General features: G+C 44.9%; 1 protein-coding gene across 5 annotated transcripts in view; it reads left to right on the top strand.

Moving 5' to 3' along the window:
• LOC118390932 (rho guanine nucleotide exchange factor 12-like) overlaps nt 1-16,206 on the top strand; it is a 149,126-nt gene that overhangs the window by 107,323 nt on the left and 25,597 nt on the right. For all 5 annotated transcript variants that reach the window (XM_035781784.2, XM_035781782.2, XM_035781781.2 and 2 more), the window contains exons 17-24: nt 999-1,136; nt 2,310-2,342; nt 5,589-5,703; nt 6,141-6,246; nt 11,785-12,006; nt 13,059-13,212; nt 14,425-14,460; nt 15,423-15,580. In XM_035781784.2, the coding sequence (XP_035637677.1) occupies nt 999-1,136; nt 2,310-2,342; nt 5,589-5,703; nt 6,141-6,246; nt 11,785-12,006; nt 13,059-13,212; nt 14,425-14,460; nt 15,423-15,580 (962 nt within the window). The remainder of the gene's footprint in view (nt 1-998; nt 1,137-2,309; nt 2,343-5,588; nt 5,704-6,140; nt 6,247-11,784; nt 12,007-13,058; nt 13,213-14,424; nt 14,461-15,422; nt 15,581-16,206) is intronic.

Here is a 16,206-nt window from a genome sequence, read left to right as displayed (position 1 = left end):
TCTCGCATCTATGTGCTCTCGTCCTATCACCTCTTCCCTTCACTTGTGGACTTCAATGCACACCACATCAGCTGTATGTGACCAGGCCAAACCACTACACACAGCCTATATCGTTGTCACCATATTAGCTAAAGTTACGTCATAGTCAGCATAGCTATTAGAACTAACTCGTTAGTAAACCTGCTACAATCAGGCAGTAAGCAGTTACTACGGCGTAAAACCTGAAGCTTACCTTGACCTCATAGCCAGCTAGCTAACATAGCATCCCTCTGTTTGAGCAGGGTGATTCAGTAGGCTGAACTAGCTAGCTGCATTTGCTAGCTAAGTAAGTGAAAGTGAAAAACAATGACATCTCTCTATATATTTCTTTCTCTCTTGCATCTCCTTCATTTTGGAAGAAATGCATTTGTTCAAAACTGTTCAACTATTGTCTTTCTCTGAGTCAACTACTCACCACATTGTATGCACTGCAGTGCTAGCTAGCTGTAGCTTATGCTTTCAGTTCAAGATTAATTCTCTGATCCTTTGATTGGGTGAACAACATGTCAGTTCATGCTGCAAGACATCATAATTACTGTATAAGTCTATGAAAAGGGGTGAACACCATAAGCCTCCTAGGTTTTGTATTGAAGTCAATGTGCCCAGAGGAGGACGGAAGCTAGCAGTCCTCCGACTACACCACAGTGCTACCCTACAGAGTGCTGTTGTGGCTACTGTAGATCTTCTTTGCAAAATAGTGTGTTTTAATACATTATTTGTTGACGTGATTATATTTAGTATATTTACAAACCCACACACATACCATAAATGCACACTACAAACACACACGTGCAAACACTCACTTCTCAAAGATGATGTTCACATAATTAATGCATGTATTAATCATTTGTGTGTGTGTGTGTGTGTGTGTGTGTTTGTGTGTGCGCGTTCGTATCCGTCTGTGTGTCTGCCTGTTTTTGTCTATTCATTTGTGTGTGTCTGCCTGTATGTGTCTACAGGCAAAAGCGCAGCATGGGTCTGACCTTGGCAGAGGGGGAGCTGTCTAAACTGGACACAGAGAGGGTGAGAGACCGCGTGGCGCTGGATAGAGAACGCTCCTGTGCCGAACACATCATCTCCAAGATAGAGGACGTCTTGTAAGTCTCTGAAATGCATGCATACACACACAGGGACAGAAACACACACACACATACAGAGACACAGACTTTACCAGCATCATCAAGATTATTGAATGAGTACGGTCAAAGAAAGTTGTTGTCTCTGTTTTCCACTTTGAGATAGACAGGAGGCGAATGTAGTGTACAATTGCTCATTCTTTCTTACACACACATTATTTGTCACACACACACACACATGCCACTACACACACAGTAGCATGAAGTTGTCAGGTTGATAAGAATTATCTAGTCTGGTAATGGCATAAGGTGTAGGTTAGAGTACAAAAGTGTGTTGTCTCCAGTTACACAGACACGCACAGCCATTCTGGTGGTTATTTCCAGGTCAGTGAGTGCTTGCGTGTCTCTGTTCTCCGGGCCTCAAACACTCTGAACTGGACAGATTACAGGGCTGTAGATAGATAGGATAGCCTTTTGAAACGGGCTTTTGGGGTGTTTTTTGATAAGAGAAAAATCCTCAGTCGCTGTGTCTACTTACTGTAGTGAGTTCGAATAGTAGAATACACCAGGTTCAATTTCAAAATGTGTTTGTGCATCAGCAGTTTTTCTCTTGTTATGTCATTCACTGAAAGTCACTCAATTAGCCCATGTTAGCATAGCCCAAAAAAATGGAGACTTGTAAGTTAGTCTAGCCAGCGATCTAAACTTGGTAATCATGGTTGAATTACTGACTGGGGGCCCCAGTCACTCTCACTCAGCCACTCTCACTCAGATATCACATTAAAAACTGCAAACATTTCTCTCCACCCTATTGAAAAATGTGAAGGCTTGCAGGAAATTAACTCTAAAACTTTTTCTCTCTGCTGTCAAGAGGGGGGCCATTTAAAATGTTGGCCCCCTCAACAAAATTTCCCTTAGCGCCCAAAAACGTCTAGGGCCAGCTCTGACTGCATATGCGGTTATAGATGTGGGTACGCAGACCCGTGAGCCACTGCGGCCCCTCATGATGAGTTCAGATTTTTTTGTGGCCCTCACCCCTATCAAAGTTGCCCATACCTGACATAAACCCATAGGCTAATGGAACTGTGTTACCATTGCACCAGCAGACTTCACATCTTTTTGTAGCATAAGGGAAGCTGTGTGTGGTTTGTGTGTGAGCGTCAGTTCACCCTGTGTTTGTTTTTATCCTTCCAGGCTGACGTCACAGCCCACAGAAGAGGAGAAGTGGTAAGAAGTGGGATTTTTCTATGTTCCATCTAACTATAACCACAGAATAAGACTTGATAGGTCTGCTGTCATGCTAGAGTTTACTCCAGACAGTGGAAGTAGCAGTGTTTATTGTTGAATGAATTCAAGTGAGTGTGTGTTGTCATACAGGGGTTGTAAGCAGGGTTGCCTGTTAGGTAGCCTAACAGTTAAGAGCGTTGGGCCAGTAACTGAAAGGTTGATGGTTCGAATCCCTGAGCCAACTAGGTGAAAAATCGATCAATGTGCCCTTGAGAAAGTCACTTAATCTAAATTGCTCCTCTAAATCATTCTGGATAAGAGTTTCTGCTAAATGACTACAATGTAAATGTATGTGTTCAATTACTCGTGAAGGTCAAGGTGAATCACACATACTTTATCTGGGCCAGTATTCTCTGAGTAGGAATGCTGACCTAAGATAACTTTGCCTCTTTTGGATAATAATGAATGTTATTATATTGACCGGGGACCTGATCCTAGATCAGCACCCCTACTATCAGATGCTTTGTGAATGCGGGCCCTGTTCTGAAGTTAAAGTGTTTTGGAATCAAGTTCTCTGATACTTGGTTTAATACTCTATTCAGTGATTATTAGCGAGTTGGACACAGTCAAGAAACTGTATGAATGCAGGTCCTTATCATTTCTACATAGTTTCAATTTGGTTTTAGTCATTTTAAAGTATATTGAGTTCCATGAATTCCATCAGCATGTTGTGTATCCATCCTGTGAGAAAAGTTGTTGGCGTGGCACAGGTTACTTTTGCCCAAAAGTATTCCGCTATATATATATAGTGAATAGGGTGCCATTTGGGATGCATCCTGAGAGTCTGCCATCAGTGGTTATCATAGAGTCCTCTCACTCTATCTGCTGGAGATCTGTGGTACTACACACTTACAGTTAGGCCTGGGCCTTGTTCATTAGGCACCAAGTGGAAGAGAACTGACTGAAATGGCAAGGGACTACCTGGTCTTGTCCAATGCAAAAATACAATTGTATTTTTTGGTTGCACTCCCTTATGAACTCGACCCTGTTCTGAAATAATTAATTGTATAGAAGACTACGGTGATAGTAAAAACTGATCAGGTCAGGTTTGAAGAAACGTGTCTTAACCTTTTTCCCCAAATGTACTTCTAATGATTGATAACGTATCATATTATGACTGTTTTCAAAGAGCCTTGAGAGACCTTTATTTATCATGAGACTTTCTTTTAAAAAGTAGAATTATTATTGCAGTTAATCAATATGATGGTTGAATGTTTGTAAATTATTTCATATTATTAAGATCAAGAATGCTGTACTGGAACATTAATGTTAATTGAAAGTGTATTTTTAATAATGTTAACAGTTAATTAAAGACATGTTCCAGAACTTTGGCGACTAAGTATTTATTTTTTAAACCTCCCGTTATGGGCTGGATGTGTCAATGTGTAGTTTATACATGCATAATCTATGGGCAGAAGTATTGTCTTACTTCAATTAGCCACAAAATCCCTAGTTTCAAAGCAACTGTTTTTCTTGAAGATGTGCTGCACCATTTTCCCCCATGTGGACCAGCCCCCTAGCAATTTGAGTTCAACCTATGAGCTTCAGCCCCTCGCCATTAGAGTGAGTAGCAAGATGCACATGATGCACCAGCAGCAGAACGAGAGAGAGTAATGACATGGTGCACATAAACTCAGCAAAAAAAGAAATGTCCTCACTGCAACTGTGTTTATTTTCAGCAAACTTAACATGTGTAGATATTTGTATGAACATAACTAGATTCAACAACTGAGACATAAACTGAACAAGTTTCACAGACATGTGACTAACAGAAATGGAATAATGTGTCCCTGAACAAAGGTGGGGTCAAAATCAAAAGTAACAGTCAGTATCTGGTGTGGCCACCAGCTGCATTAAGCACTGCAGTCACCTCATGTACTGCACCAGATTTTCCAGTTCTTGCTGTGAGATGTTACCCCACTCTTCCACCAAAGCACCTGCAAGTTCCCAGACATTTCTGGAGGGAATGGACCTAGCCCTCACCCTCCGATCCAGCAGGTCCCAGACGTGCTCAATTAGATTGAGATCCTGGCTCTTCGCTGGCCATGGCAGAACACGGATATTCCTGTCTTGCAGGAAATCACGCACAGAACAAGCAGTATGGCTGGTGGCATTGTCATGCTGGAGGTTCATGTCAGAATGAGCCTGCAGGAAGGGTACCACATGAGGGAGGAGGATGTCTTCCCTGTAATACACAGTGTTGAGACTGCCTGCAATGCCACCAAGCTCAGTCCATTGATGCCGTGACACACGACCCCAGACTATGACGGACCCTCAACCTCCTAATTGATCCCACTCCAGAGTACGGGCCTCGGTGTAAGGCTCATTCCTTCGACAGTAAACTCAAATCCGACCATCACCCCCGGTGAGACAAAACCGCAACTCGTCGGTGAAGAGCACTTTTTGCCAGTCCTGTCTGGTCCAGCGACGGTGGGCTTGTGCCCATAGGCGACGTTGTTGTCGGTGATGTCTGGTGAGGACCTGCCTTACAACAAGTCTACAAGCCCTCAGTCCAGCCTCTCTCAGTCTATTGCGGACAGTCTGTGCACTGATGGAGGGATTGTGCGTTCCTGGTGTAACTCGGGCAGTTGTTGTTGCCAACCTGCACCTGCCCCGCAGGTGTGATGTTCGGATGTACCGATCCTGTGCAAGTCTTGTTACACGTGGTCTGCCACTGCGAGGATGATCAGCTGTCCGTCTTGTCTCCCTGAAGCGCTGTCTTAGGCATCTCACAGTACGGACATTGCAATTTATTGCCCTGGCCACATCTGCAGTCCTCATGCCTCCTTGCAGCATGTCTAAGGCACATTCACACGGATGAGCAGGGACCCTGGGCATCTTTCTTTTGGTATATTTCAGAATCAGTAGAAAGGCCTCTTTAGTGTCATAAGTTTTCATAACTGTGACCTTAATTGCCTACCATCTGTAAGCTGTTAGTGTCTTAATGACCAGTCCACAGGTGCATGTTCATTCATTAAAGCATGGGAAACAGTGTTTAAACCCTTTACAATCTGTGAAGTTATTTGGATTTGTACAAATTATCTTTAAAAGACAGGGTCCTGAAAAAGAGTTTGCAATTTTCTAAAACCACTTTTGGCTCGTGAGCGCTACTTTCAGAACTACTGGCTAAAAAGTATACAAAAGTACTAGAGAATCCTTTTAATAGTGTATTGTGTTGTGTTCCAGCACTACTATGCAGTATGTTATCCTCACATATATGAAACACCTGGGAGTTAAAGTGAAGGAACCTCGTAGCCTAGAGCCCAAACGAGTCCGCATCAACTTCCTACCCAAGATCAAGGTAAAACACACACACACACAGCCACGTCAATTATGCATATCAGTACAATATTGTAGTCCTTTACTGCTTGTAGGAACTTCACATTTGATGAAGCATAAATCATTCTGTATCTTCCCATGGTGGCACTGTTTTACTCATACTTCTTGGTGCGAGGTCTTTCTTGGTACCAAGCATGGTAACAGTTTGGCCCACTTGTTAACAGCTTTCCAGGGCAGCATTCAGCAGGCCACAATGTTGTGCAATGTTCAGATAGTAATATAGCATAGAAAAAACATGTCTCTCTGACATGTAGAATGTGTAATGTAGAATAAGGAATCACATCAGCTCTATTCATGACATGTCTATCTGCAGCGTTCCACAACGTTTGCCTACTAAATTTGGCCCAGCTTTAAATTCTCTGACTGGGTAGTTTGAATTTGTTTTGTTTTATGGAGCAGAAGAGCATCAAAACTGAGAAAGAGGGGGAGGATAAGGTGAAGAAGCCTCGTTTTCCCAGCATCCTCGGCCCTCCTCGTCGGCCTAGCCGTGTGGACTCCACTTCAAGTAAGTGTAGAAGACTACAAAGTGCTCCCTCCTAGTGTGCAGCACCAGTGTGGAACAATAAAAAAACACCATGGTTCGTTTGAGATGTGTAACAGGCTCTGTAGTAACGTAGTATATGAAGTTGAGATATAATATTACTACTGAGCCTGAATACACTACTACTGAGCCTGAATCATTGTAAAAAATAATAAGAAAAAACTATAACTTTTTTTGAGATTCTCAACGATTCCATTTCGATTCAGTCAATTCAGGAAGTAAACTGAAATTAGGATTTTCCTCATAGAAAAGCATTGAGAAAGTTCTGCGTTTCAATTTGAGTTCACTTCCTGATTTTGCTGAATTGAAATGTAATTGACCCAAACCCTGAGAGGAATCCACGTAAAAAGGCCACATTTGCTCTTTAAAATATTTGTCCTACGAGAAACAGTAATGTCGTAACGCAAATATGAAGACAATCTGCCAGCCTACCTAGACCATTATGTCTTGAAGTAAAAAAATCAAAATAATAATAAAGATTTTGAAAAACAAGACCACATCCCTATGTCCCAATATCCCCACTAGTATACTTCTTAGCATGCATGGCCAATACATCACCACTAGTATGGAAGTGTTGATATTTTAACTTAGTTGGGTGGAATGTGTCCTGGTATTGTACTGCGGACAGACGCCAGTGGTGTTGTTTCATCCAGCGCTGTAAAGAGATTGTGAACTTCCGCAGCAGGAAGTGCCTGTCTGGAGCTGTGTGAGTCAGCTCCCCATTACATTGTGCTGCTCCCACCATATATAGTCAGGTCCATAATTAGTGTCACTCTTGATAAAGATTAGCAAAAAAAATGCTGTTTAAATTCAATACAAATATTGAGCTATATTGTATGCTCCAAAAATTGGGAAATTATATTATTTTATTCTAATACAACTGCTCAGAGAAAGAGATTTTGTTTAACAAATAACAACGAATCTAAAAAAAGATAGGGGTCAATTTTAGGCACTCCTGTTTTCAATACTTTTGCACCTTCTCCTTGCAAGAATAACAACACTGTGATTATTGTGGATGGTCAGGTTAATATAATAGTGAAAAACTTTTACATGCTTTGCAAGATCTCTAATAATCCTGTTTATGTGGACACATCTGAAATCCATCTATCTGATGGGACTTTTAAAAAATGCAGAAAATCGGCAATCAAAATAAACGTTCTACCACACTGACCATGTTATTTTTTGTGAAAACTTTGATTCTGAGTTCAGACATAAAAGATTTATGTAAAACTATTTATAAGATGCATACTTTCAGGCAGAAAGGGCAGAACCGGGAAGACTAGAAACAAAACTTGAAAACTTGAAGCACGTTGGTATGACCTGACAAGACCTAAATACACAGGGGATAATGGGGAAAAATGGGAGATACCTGGTGGGGGGTGGAGACGAGCACAAGACAGGTGAAACCGATCAGGGTGTAACAGTACCCCCCCTAAGGGCGCCACCTGGTGTCCAATCCTCGTGCCTGGTTGACCAGGGTGCCGAAGGTGGAACTCAGTGATGAGGGCTGGGTCCAGGATATTCAGAGCGGAGACCCAGCACCTCTCCTCCGGGCCATAACCCTCCCAGTCAACCAGGAACTGGAATCCCCTGCCCCAAGTTTGAACACTCAGGAGGCACCTCACCATGTATGCCGGATGGTCGTCGATGAGACAGGGCAGAGGGTTGGGCCTGGAAACAGACAAAGGGCTGTGAGACAGAGGTTTATTCCTAGACGCATGAAAAGTGGGATGTATACAGAGGGTGCGGGGCAACAGAAGATGAACAGCAGAAGGGCTAAGTATTTTAGAGATGGGGAAAGGGCCGATAAAACGGGGGGGAGGGGGAGTCTACGGGACTCCACCCGGAGGTGTAGATCCCGAGTGGAAAGCCATGCCCTCTGCCCGAGACAATAACTGGGAGCAGGGGTCCGATGGCGGCCCACCTGTCACCGATACCTGGAGGTGGTCTTGAGAAGAGCGGACTGGGCTCTCTTCCAGGTATGGTGACAGCGGTGGACAAACATCTGGGCAGAGGGTATGCTGACTTCTTCCTCATGCTCAGGGAAGAGCGGGAGCTGATATCCCAAGAAACAATCAAAGGGCGAGAGACCAGTGGCAGAGCAGGGAATGGTGTTGCGGGCATATTCCACCCACACAAATTGCTGGCTCCAGGTGGCGGAGATGAGGCAACGATGAGCCGTCTCCAGGCCCTGATTTGACTCGCTCTGACTGACCGGAATACAGGCTGGCCGACGACCCAATGAGGGTGCAGAACGCCTTCCAGGACCGGGACAAAAAATTAGCACCGCGACCGGAAGTGCATGGTGCACCATGACCTGGGCCATCTCCTTGGCTGAGGGTAATTTGGTCATGGGAATAAAATGGGCGGCTTTGGAAAACCTGTCCACCAACGTTAGGATGGTTGATTTTATTTTATTAGGATCTCTTTTAGTCCTCATTTTGGACTAATCTTCCAAGAGTCCTTAAACATTAAAATACGATTTATAATACAATCACATTTTCACATATAACACACTGTTACAGACATAATACACTTACATATTAACCAGATAAATAGTCATAACAGTCTGAAAAGATAGATTGATTGGTGGTGTTGCCATCTGACGGAGGAAGACCAGTGACGATGTCCAGGGATATATGGAACCAGGGGTGGTGAGGAACAGGGAGTGGTTGAAGGAGGCCAGCCGGAGCTTGCCGCAGAGTCTTATTCTGCTCACACACAGTGCAGGCAGCAACAAACTCGGAGACGTCAGGAACCATGGTGAGCCACCAAAAACGTTGTCGGCCATGGTCCGACGGGAGCAGGTAAGTCTAGAGGAATGTGCCCATTCCAGGACCGGGAAACGATTCCGGGACAAACACCCAGTTAGCCGGGCCCCCCTTACGGACAAGGCTCTCTATACCCCAGATGAGTGCAACCACTAGACAGGAGGTAGGGAGGATGGTCTCTGGGTCAGATGGTGTAGCAGGGGGGCTATACATGCGTGAGAGCGCGTCAGGCTTCACAATCTTGGGCCCAGGGCAGTAGGAGAGTAAAATTAAAACAAGTGAATAACAGGGCCCATCGAGCCTGCATTGAGTTGAGGCGCTTGGCAGTTATAGGAGATAGTCCATGGTCAGGCCACACTAAGAAGTAGGGAAGCAGCTTTTAGTCTTGGGCAGGACGCGGACAGGATGGCATCTGAGGATGACATCCGAGGCGTAGCCCTCCACCACGAACTGACGGGACGGGTCCGGATGGATTAAGATGGGAGCTGTAGTGAGTTGGGGTCCAAAAACACCAGGTCAGCTGCTGGAGACCACGTGAACAGAACCTTGGGAGAGGTGAGTTCTGAGAGGGGGGAAGCCAGGGTGCTGTAACCCCGGACAAAGTGGCAGTAGCAATTAGCAAACCCAAGGAAACATTGCATCTGCACTCTGGATGTGGGTTGAGGCCAATCCACCACCGCTCTCACCTTGTCAGGATTATTTGAATATTTCCTGCAGCGATGAGGTAGCAAGGAGATGCTGGAGCGATGGAATTCACAATTCTCTGCTTTCACAAAAAGCTGGTTCTCCAGGAGACCCTGGAGGACGTGCTCTTGAGCTGAATGGGGGGGAAATGATGTTGTGGTAGATGCATACGAACCGGTTCAACGTGTCACGGAGCACATTGTTGACCAGGGCCTGGAACACTGTGGGAGTGTTGGTCAGTCCGAATGGCATCACAAGGTACTCGTAGTGCCCGCTAGCAGTGTTAAAGGCTGTCTTCCATTCATCTCCTTCCCGTATCTGAAGCCGATGGTTGACGTTCCGAAAGTCCAACTTCGAGAAGATGGTCACCCTCTGGAGAGGCTCGAAAGCCGAGGAGATGAGTGGTAGTGGGTAACATTTTGTAACCGGGATGTCATTAAGGCCGTGGTAGTCGATAGGTGGGCGCAGAGTTTTGTCCTTCTCCACAAAGAAGAACCCTGTGTCGGCGGGGGAGGCAGATGGACGAATACTCCCTGCAGCAATAGTCCTCAATTTACCCTTCCATCGTTTTGGTCTCCGGACCCGATAGGGAATAAAGCCACCCTCAAGGCAGTGTTGTGTCCGAGAGAAGGTCGATAGCACAGTCGTAGGGTCGATGCGGAGGAAGAGATGTGGCGCGAGCATTGTTGAAAACCTCCCAGAGGTCCTACTCTGCTGGAACGGCAGAGATATCTGAGGCTTTTTCCACGCCCACAGGAAGACGTCCTGGGGCAGGATGCGCCGACTTCAGACAATGCGCATGGCAGAATGGGCTTTAACCCATGATAGAAAAAGTAGCCCAGTCGATCAGGGGATTGTGCCTCTGGATCCCTGAAAACCCCCAAACGACGGGTACATGAGGAGATCGAATGAGCAGGAACTGCGTAGACTCACTGTGATTACCTGACACTCGCAGGTTGATAAGAACCGTATTATGGGTGACTCTGCCAATAAGAGCGCCCATCCAGCGCTCTGGCGTCCATGGGAATGGAGAGGGGTTGTGTGAAGATTTCCAGCTCCGACACCAGGGTAGCATCCCAGAGTCAATGAGCACCCAAAGAAATTTGGACTGGTCACCCCACAGCAGGATGGCATTGAGAGAAGTACGAGGCTCATAGCGAACTGGGGTGAAATCAGATTCTCCGGGTAGGTTGAGGGCAGACAGAGGTTCGTAATCCAGGTCAGAGTCAGGCAGGTACAGGACGGCAGGTAGGCTCAGGACAAGCAGAAAGGTCAGAACCGGGAAGACCAGAAACAAAACTTGAGAACAGGAAAATGGGAAACACGCTGGTATGACCTGACAAGACAAACTGACAACAGACAAACAGAAAATGCAGGTTTAAATACACAGGATAATGGGGAAAACTTGGAGACACCTGGTGGGGGGTGGAGACGAGCACAAGACAGGTGAAACAGGTCAGGGTGTGACGATACAGAATCTTTCCAGATCCTTGATATCCTTTGTCTTCTCTTATGGACTGGCTGCTTCAATTCAAACCACAGGTTTTCAATGGGGTTCAGTGGAAGCAAAATGGCTCTATAACATCAAAGATCCACCACTATATTGTACTGTAGGTATGAGGTACTTTTCTGATGTTTTTCAACACCAAACCCATCACTGGTGTTTGTGGCCAAAGAGCTCTATTTTCATGTCCTCTGACCATAGCACAGGTACCAATCCAAGTGTCAATGACATTTATCAAACTCCAGGGGCGGTATGGTCAGATGACATGAAATTAGAGCTCTTTGGCCACAAACACCAGTGATGGGTTTGGTGTTGAAAAACAGAAGCATATGCAGGAAAGTACCTCATACGTATGGTAAAATATGGTGGTGGATCTTTTAAGGTATGGCGCTATTTGGCTTCCACTGGTCCTGGGGCCATTGTTAAGGTCAATGGCATCATTAACTGTATTACCATGGATTTCCCATGGCTATGTGAGCTACAGTACTGACTGTAGTTTATTTTAATGCGGGCATGTCTGTTTGTTTGTGTGTGTGTGTGTAGTCGGCAAGGCCATAGAGATGAACAAGCAGCGGGGCCCTCAGAAGCAGCTCTCCCAGCCCATCTTAAGCATCCCAGATCTCCCAGAATCCTTGGCCTGCGGCAGCCAATCAAGGGATCCAGGCTCGGATGTGGCAACCCACCCCTCGGCCTTCATCGCATCACCCCCACACAGTGCCCCAGCCAGCCAGGGCTCCGACCCCATGGGACGCGATTCTGACTCGGGTAGGGACCCCTTGTCTCTTCCCCATGCTTTTCCTCCTTACTCTCTCTTCCTATTTGCCTTTTCCTCTCCAATTTCTCAAATAATGATAGAAGGTAAAGGATTATGTTATAGCGCTGTAGTGCTTTTCCAAGTGCTCCAATTGCTATATATTTGAGGGGCGGACTCGCCTCATCCAATATCAACTCTCTCCCTCCATGTCTTGCTTCCATCTGGCTTCCTCTCTATATTTTCATGCACCACCCCACCCTCCCTCTCCCACGCTGTTTGTTTGCCTTTGTTCTGTGGTCCACTTCCCTCCTCTCCGACAAGTTTGCTCCCTGGCCTTTTGTTGTCAGGACTTCATTACACTGGTTTAGCCTGTCTTACAGTGGCCCAGCCTTCTGGAAAATAATTGCCTTCTTTGGTTTCTTCTTGTTTATTCCTAATTGGGGGGCGGCCTTCTTGTCCGCATGTCGTCTTTGTCTGCATATGATCTGTCGAAACAACCCCTCTCTATTTGAGTTTTGAACGTCTTGCTATATGTCGTGCGGATATTCTTTCTTGCACTGCTTTTCGACTAAAGGGGATCTCGATTTTTGAGCTTGTTCCATCACATGATAAGACAATGAACACAGCGTAAATGTGGACTAACGTGCTTCTCTTCAATGGAGATCTTGTTTGACCTTCCGAATGAAGAAACTTCTGTGAGCCTTCGCCGTATTGCCTCCTGTTGGACTTATGTGGACTTAAGTGGAGTAGAATATAACTTTATTCATTCACATGGAGAGGAACATTCACCCTGGTAGAATTGAATAGAAATTAATCCACTTGTGGAGGGACATTACCCCTTTACCTTTGGATTATTGTTCTAATGTGGGGACCTCCCTCTGCGGTCATATCAAGTGTCTGAGTAGGACTGTTGATTTAGGATCGGCCTTTTCTTTTAGATCACAACGGAAATAAGATTACAGGGCCAGTTGGGACCAGATTGTAGATCAGCACTCTTACTCAGAGATTATTTTTACATACAGCCCCTGACCTCTCCTCTCCTCCTTTGTTCTCTCCTCTCCAGGTCTCACTCCCTCCTCCGCCCTGCCCAGACTGAGCTCTGACTGGCTCCACTCGGGCGACACCCAGAACAGGATGGCCCACCCAACCAGCACCCACTTTGACTTCAGCCCCTGCACCCTGGACCAATTGCAGGAGGAGGAGCGTGAGAGTGACGGGTAAGGGCGGGCACAATGTCATGGTGTCGGGTTGGATTCAAACTATTGCCGACGACGCGGTACTAGCTGTTAGACCACACATGCCACGTGGTCTATACACTTTTGATAGTGTCTCTCTTACTATAACACACTTCAGTGTAAAACACACAGCTAGGTATTGATTAGACTTTGGGAAATATACAACTTAAATATGGAGACGAATTCAGGCTAATGGGGCCATTGAAGTCAATGGACTCAATGAGCCTATTTCTTTAACACTTTTTTAAAACTAAACTATGAGGTAAGCGAGAACATAAATCAATGTATTTTACGACCAATGCAACAACAAAAAAGTTTACAAATTATATGATGATAATGTCTTTGCTTGCGTTTACCCCCCTCAAAAATCATATTTTTTACATAGTGAGGTTATAGTAAGATAGGCTTATTGACTTGGTGACAGCACCTTTCCATATAATGTGCTAGTTACTTAGCCTACATGACCATTGAGAAGTACACCACGTAGAAATACTGAGGGCAGATCTGCTGTAATCAAATGTGATGGTTTCGTCAATACATAGTGAATGTCTAATCTGTTTAAGGGTTGAGAAACTCTAATCTATACCAACCTTTCATCTTGAACAGTTTATCTAATCAGAGTAAGGACTGTCTTCTGGGTCAACACAAATCTACGCTAAGTCTACAAACCAAATGGCATCCCATTACCTATATAGTCAAAAGTAGGTCACTAAATAGGGAATATGGTGACCTTTGGGACACACACTAAATCTCATGCTGGATGAATTGCATGATCACTAAAATATTGGTCTGAGGAAGGAGCAAGCTTTCCCAGAAAAATCCTTCCAAGGCAGAATGTTTTGCTGATGTGTTGGTCCACTGCCAAGCTCATTTGTTATCATCCGACATCACCGGTCGACAGCAAAGTCTGCTGTCTCACAGTCTCATTCGGCCATTGTGCCGGGATATCCAGCCCATACCCAGCCATCGTACTCAGAGCCATATCTGTTCTACTACAGCACTCAGTGACATACTGGAGCCATTGAAATCCCTTTCTTTGTCTCTCTGATCATTCATTACCTTATTGAAACTCATTGAAATAATATGTCCTCTTATGGTGTATTGCTTGGAGATGGGGAGTTCTTCAATCTATGCCTTAGGACCTCCGGGATTTGGGCTCGGTAGAAAGTGTGTTGACTGATCTTCTCTCTCCAGAGTTCAAGAGGGAGGCACACCCAAACCAGCCCGGAGGTGAGTCTTTTTTTACTTTTATTTGTGTTGTTGTCTATTTCATGTGATGTTGTTTACAGACCTGGGTTCAAATAGTATTTGAAATCGTTCAAGCAGTTGCGCTAGTTTGACTGTTCCATTGGTCAATTTAGCCAGGCAAGTACGGATGATGAATTTGAAATGATTTCAAATAGTATTTGAATCCAGGTCTGTTTATTTTATTTAGATATTTTTTTGGTCTCTGTAGTCGTATGAAGGTTTGGCATGAATGAGAACTGATTTTCCTCAGTTGTTCTGTGGCATCAGCTATTCAAAGGGTTTGCGTTTCCCACACAATTTAATGAACTGAATCAGTGGTGCTTGATTAATCATCATTAATGTGATTAAACTTGACTTATTTAACCTTTAGTTAACGAGGCAAGTCAGTTAAGAACAAATTCTTATTTACAAGGCGGCCTACCCAGACCAAACCCTCCCCTAACCCTGGGCCAATTGTGAGCCACCCTATGGAACTCCCGATCACGGCCGGTTGTGATACAGCCCGGGATCGAACCAGGGTCTATAGTGACGCCTCTAGCACTGAGTTGCAGTGCCTTAGACTGCTGCGCCACTCGGGAGCCTCTTAACTCTGGCGAAATCGTTGAATAGAATTGATTGAGTTAATAGTCCACCTCTCTCAACCTATTATTAAAGGCTTGACATCTGCACTTAGTAACTTGCTAACTTTCCCAATTAATCACACATTGATCTCAATGGGAGACTTGCGCTTTAATGTTGTTTAAATGGCCCCAGGGACGTGTTCATTAGGTAAAGGTAAATAAAACCAACCAGAAGAAGACTGACTGAAACAGGGAGGGACACCCTGAACTCTTATCCAATAAGAAATGCTTGTTTTCATTTTCCGTTGAAAAAATGTTGCCACTGCATGCCCTAATGAACACAATCCAGGTGTCATCATCAGCGACTTGTTGTTCTCATGTCAGGATGCAGGGTTTAGGCTGTCCAGATGTGCCAAATGAGGACGACCTGGGGAATGAGATCGAGTGCAAGCAGGACTCTCCCAACTGGCAGACGCTAGTCAGCCGAGAGGTCCTGGCGGGCCTGACGCCACAGGAGATCAAGAGACAGGAAGTCATCAACGGTGAGGCCGGTAACCATTTCTCTTCCACATAATGTACAGCTGCCTGGGGATCAATCATACAGATCGAGTAGTTTCATGCTATCAGTCTGCTGAAGATAGATTTGTTGAATATTGCAAGCCATGTTAGCTGTTAAGAGACATTGTTATTGAGATGGCAAGTATGATGTGCTGGATTAGAATTTGTTCTCTATTTTCATACATAGCTTTATATCCTAGCCGCCCCAGCCTGACCGAATTAGTTATTTGAGTTTGTGTCCATGACCAAGGCTACTGTGTCCATTCAAGTGGTGAACTTTTTCACTATGAGTATCAGTGATTGTAGATCCGCTAGCTAAACAACAAGCCACTAAAGTTTGTGTGATGTTTTCGCAAGAAAGTGTCCAAAATACGTCAACATGTTGTGTAGATCCTGATACACCAGGGGATTTGCAGGCCTCAATCCCAAAATAAAATCTGGTTTCCACCTCATTGTCTTAAGTCAGATGCAGTCACGTTAAAATGATGCCATCTATTGGGAAGAAGATGGGTTCCACCTAGTTTATGACCATAAAGATACATTTAAGTGACAATGCCTTCGAAGCCGGGCTTTGGAGGATATACTGGCACGGATATTGCAAACTGTGCCA

This window comes from Oncorhynchus keta, chromosome 12, assembly GCF_023373465.1.
Source record: "Oncorhynchus keta strain PuntledgeMale-10-30-2019 chromosome 12, Oket_V2, whole genome shotgun sequence".
NCBI classification, from domain to species: domain Eukaryota; kingdom Metazoa; phylum Chordata; class Actinopteri; order Salmoniformes; family Salmonidae; genus Oncorhynchus; species Oncorhynchus keta.
Note: the sequence above shows the minus strand (reverse complement) of the source record. Positions and strands in the feature narration are given on the sequence as shown.